At 36.2% G+C, this 3,372-nt stretch overlaps 1 protein-coding gene across 2 annotated transcripts in view; it reads left to right on the top strand.

Annotated features, from left to right (window-relative positions):
- Positions 1-1,527: 1,527 nt before the first annotated feature.
- Positions 1,528-3,372, top strand: part of gtf3c2 (general transcription factor IIIC, polypeptide 2, beta) — a 31,839-nt gene continuing 29,994 nt past the window's right edge. For both annotated transcript variants that reach the window (XM_088089204.1, XM_042503236.2), the window contains exons 1-3: positions 1,528-1,833; positions 2,383-2,443; positions 2,606-2,709. In XM_088089204.1, the coding sequence (XP_087945330.1) occupies positions 2,685-2,709 (25 nt within the window). In that variant the 5' untranslated portion in view covers positions 1,528-1,833; positions 2,383-2,443; positions 2,606-2,684. The remainder of the gene's footprint in view (positions 1,834-2,382; positions 2,444-2,605; positions 2,710-3,372) is intronic.

Genomic DNA, 3,372 nt, shown 5'->3' with positions numbered 1-3,372 from the left:
TTTTGGGCTCTGTGTCTTCAGTAAAGATGTAAAGTGTCATAAATAACATCAGGTAAGTGAAGCACAAAATTAACTAATGTTTTAGTCAAAAAGGATTTAAAAAGAATAACATTAATTGAAACGTAACAGTAAGTTAAAGATGGAAAAAACAGAAAACTATGAAATTACAGTGCAGTGAAAGATATCAGAAAAGTATGCCTTTTTAAAATCATTTATGAATTATCTTTTATATATTTTGCATTATGTTAAATAACATGTTATAATAAGGATATGTTTATGTTTGGCAGGGGTGAAAATTATCAAATACAAGTACAAAAAAAACACCAAAGTTCTCAGTTTCAAGTTAATTTTAATTAACAAGTAAACTTTTTATGCATTTGAAATGTTATTTAAAGTGCAAATACTCGTATATCAAAAGTGTCAAAAGCAATTAAGTGTCAGATGTAAAAGTAGCTTCTTTAGTAACTAGTAACTTCTCAGTGCAAATACCTCACTGTGTTTTATATTATTATTATTATTATTATTATTATTATTATTATTATTAGTATTATTATTATTATTATTATTATTACTATTTCTCTTCAAAACCCTAAAAATGTTGTTTTAAGACAATTTTATTCTAAACAACCTGGAATACTTCTTGTCTCTGTGTGATATTCTGCACTTCAGCATTTATTAATGATGCTTTGAATAATAATAATTTAAAAAAGTAGATTTGAACATTCAAAATAAACTGATGCCAAAGAAAGCTATGAAAAGCTGTTGTATTAATGCATGAGTCATAATTATAATCTAAAGAAGCAATAGTGTAAAAGTCAGGAGACATTTTTTGCATTGAAAACTTTTACATTTATTATTTGCATTAATTTTACATGTTCCTGATGAGGGAGAGGCGAGAGCGTTTAGGCTAAAAAGCAGAGGCATGTCAGTCAAAGTTTTTGGGGTTTTTTTTTTGGTGGGGAGGGGTTGCTTAGGGGACATAAAATTTTAATAGGCTGTACTTTACATTATATTTAAATACTCTCTGAACCCTCAAAACCCACCAGCAGGTTTAAAAGACATGAAATGATTCAATTTATCATAGCCAGAAACTGTAAATCATGTATCATCTTAACAGTCCAAAAGCTCACAAAGAGTAATCAAATCTATGCTTAAAATATTCAAAGTTCATCAAAGTCACTATATTCTACATGTTTTCATCTAAAATATCATTACTGTACTACTAAAATAGAAGGAGGGTCATATGTTTTCCCACTTTTACTAAAAAGGCTCAAGAAAAAATGCACCCAGCCACCCATGACCTCCAAAATAAACAGCAGTCCCTTATTCATACTTTTTCTTTCATAGGACTTTGACTTGCTATAGAGTATTTTTTTATACAATGCCTTACTACTTTTATTTGAGTAAAAAAAATCTGAATACACCCCCGCTGGTTGAGCGTCCTTCGTGACCTCCAGCGTGGTGACAGTGAGGATTGAACTCACGGCTGCTTCAGTGGTAAGCAGGTGTAGTTCTCCGCTCTGCTGATAGGGGGCGGTGTGGGTCATCATGCTGGTACAGTAACATGGCGGTCTGATGTCAGCAGAATGTGAGTTTATGCAACCGGAATCAGTGGAAACTACACTGGAGATGAATATATTTTTCCGTTTAAGAAAGAATAAGGGCTGGACCCGTGTGCCCGGTACGTTTTTACGGCTGCAGTGATTCTCCACAGTGTCGATCTCGACAGCAGAGTTTGGGATTCGATCCCGGTGGCCGGAGACTAGCCTCCCGAATTCGGTACGAGGTGTTTCTGCCTTCGCCACCAAGGAGGGAACCTCGACAAAATGCAGGGTGAGTTTTTAATGATATTTGTGGTTACTTGTAACGTCTACCGGTAACCGCATGACTTTAGGAGTGTTTCACTTCGTTATCGGCTGTATAAAGCGTTAATCCTTTCAGCCAGTTTAGCCAGTTAGCATTAGCTCTGTGGTGTTAGCTCACAAACGTGCCTAGATGACGATGTGAATCACCGGGAAAACAAACCAGCAACAACAAGTATATTACTTAAATAACTGGGTAATTGGTATACATTGTATTTGACACATATGCCGAATTGATAAGTGGTTAAACACTATTAAGAGTGTCAAGTCGCTGTCTGTATATCATCCATGTACATTTCGCATTACGGAAGAGAGCGTAAACTCGCAAATTGCTGAACGAGATTTGGTGTGTCCGTCTCAGACAACGCGATATCGAGGTGATATCGGCAGTGTGCCTCGCGCTCTCCCTCCACGTTTCCCCTGTCAATATGTTAAACTAACGTTTTCTACTGAGTAAGGAGTCAGGCTTTGTATAAAACAATAAAGACATCTCTGGTCATTTAATTTTTTGTCTTTACAGGCCGTTGAATTGTGACTGACAACTTTGACTCAGTCAGTCTACACCAGCGGAGGAAACACAGGTAGTATGATGAAATATTACTGTATGTGCACAGTCACTGTATACCCTTTACAGGGCATTCTTCAGCTGTTTGTAGTATATGTGTGTACATTTTTACGTTTTTTTTATAAGAAAAACTAACGAATGCTATATATGTATTATTTTTTGTGTCTTGTATGAGCAGCATCAAAGTTAGAAACAACTCGCTCCCTACATGAGGAGGCATTTGACAAGACCACCACAGCACAAGAAACCCAGGGCCTATGGATCCCATTGACTCCAAGCAAGGTGATACAGACCATAATACCTGCATGCATTAGTTTACTATCTATTAAAAAATGAAAGTGTCATGGGGAAAATAAATAATAAGTGTGCATAAATGACAAATTTGTACTCCCGAATAGATGATAAGTTACTGTTACAGTAGAAACTAAAGTTATGTAAACATATATCACTGTGTACCTCCCAGTGCAGTGCTAAATTAACCACAAACGTTGTCAGGGCATGGATAATAATAATATTGTAAGCTGCTTGGATTAAATGCAGTGTTTTGTCCATTTTGCAAAGCAATATATAGAAACATACTTTAGATTTTGCCCACATCATATCTGACATCTGCTGTTGTTATTTTGTGAGCAAAAATTATCCATTTATTTGCAAAAATGTACTAACTTAAGAGCATAAGTTACTCATTTGTGGTTACTTTCTACAATCTCCCCATGACAACTGCCATATATAGTTAATGGCAAATGGACCTGGACCTGTAAAGTGCCTTCCTAGTCTTCAGAGCACTCAAAGCACATCGACACTGTATGTCACATTCATCCACTCACATACTGGTGGCCCAGGCTACTACACAAGGTGCCGCCTGCTTCTCAGTAAAATCACACCAGTGCAACAGCCATTTAGGAGCAATATGGGGTTCAGGATCTTGCCCAAGGATACCTCTGA

The sequence above is a fragment of the Plectropomus leopardus genome, chromosome 16 (genome assembly GCF_026936395.1).
Source record: "Plectropomus leopardus strain MGB_pleo_1.0 chromosome 16, ASM2693639v1, whole genome shotgun sequence".
Taxonomy (NCBI): Eukaryota; Metazoa; Chordata; class Actinopteri; order Perciformes; family Serranidae; genus Plectropomus; species Plectropomus leopardus.
The sequence above is the reverse complement of the archived record's forward strand: the minus strand, read 5'-3'. Positions and strand labels throughout refer to the sequence as shown.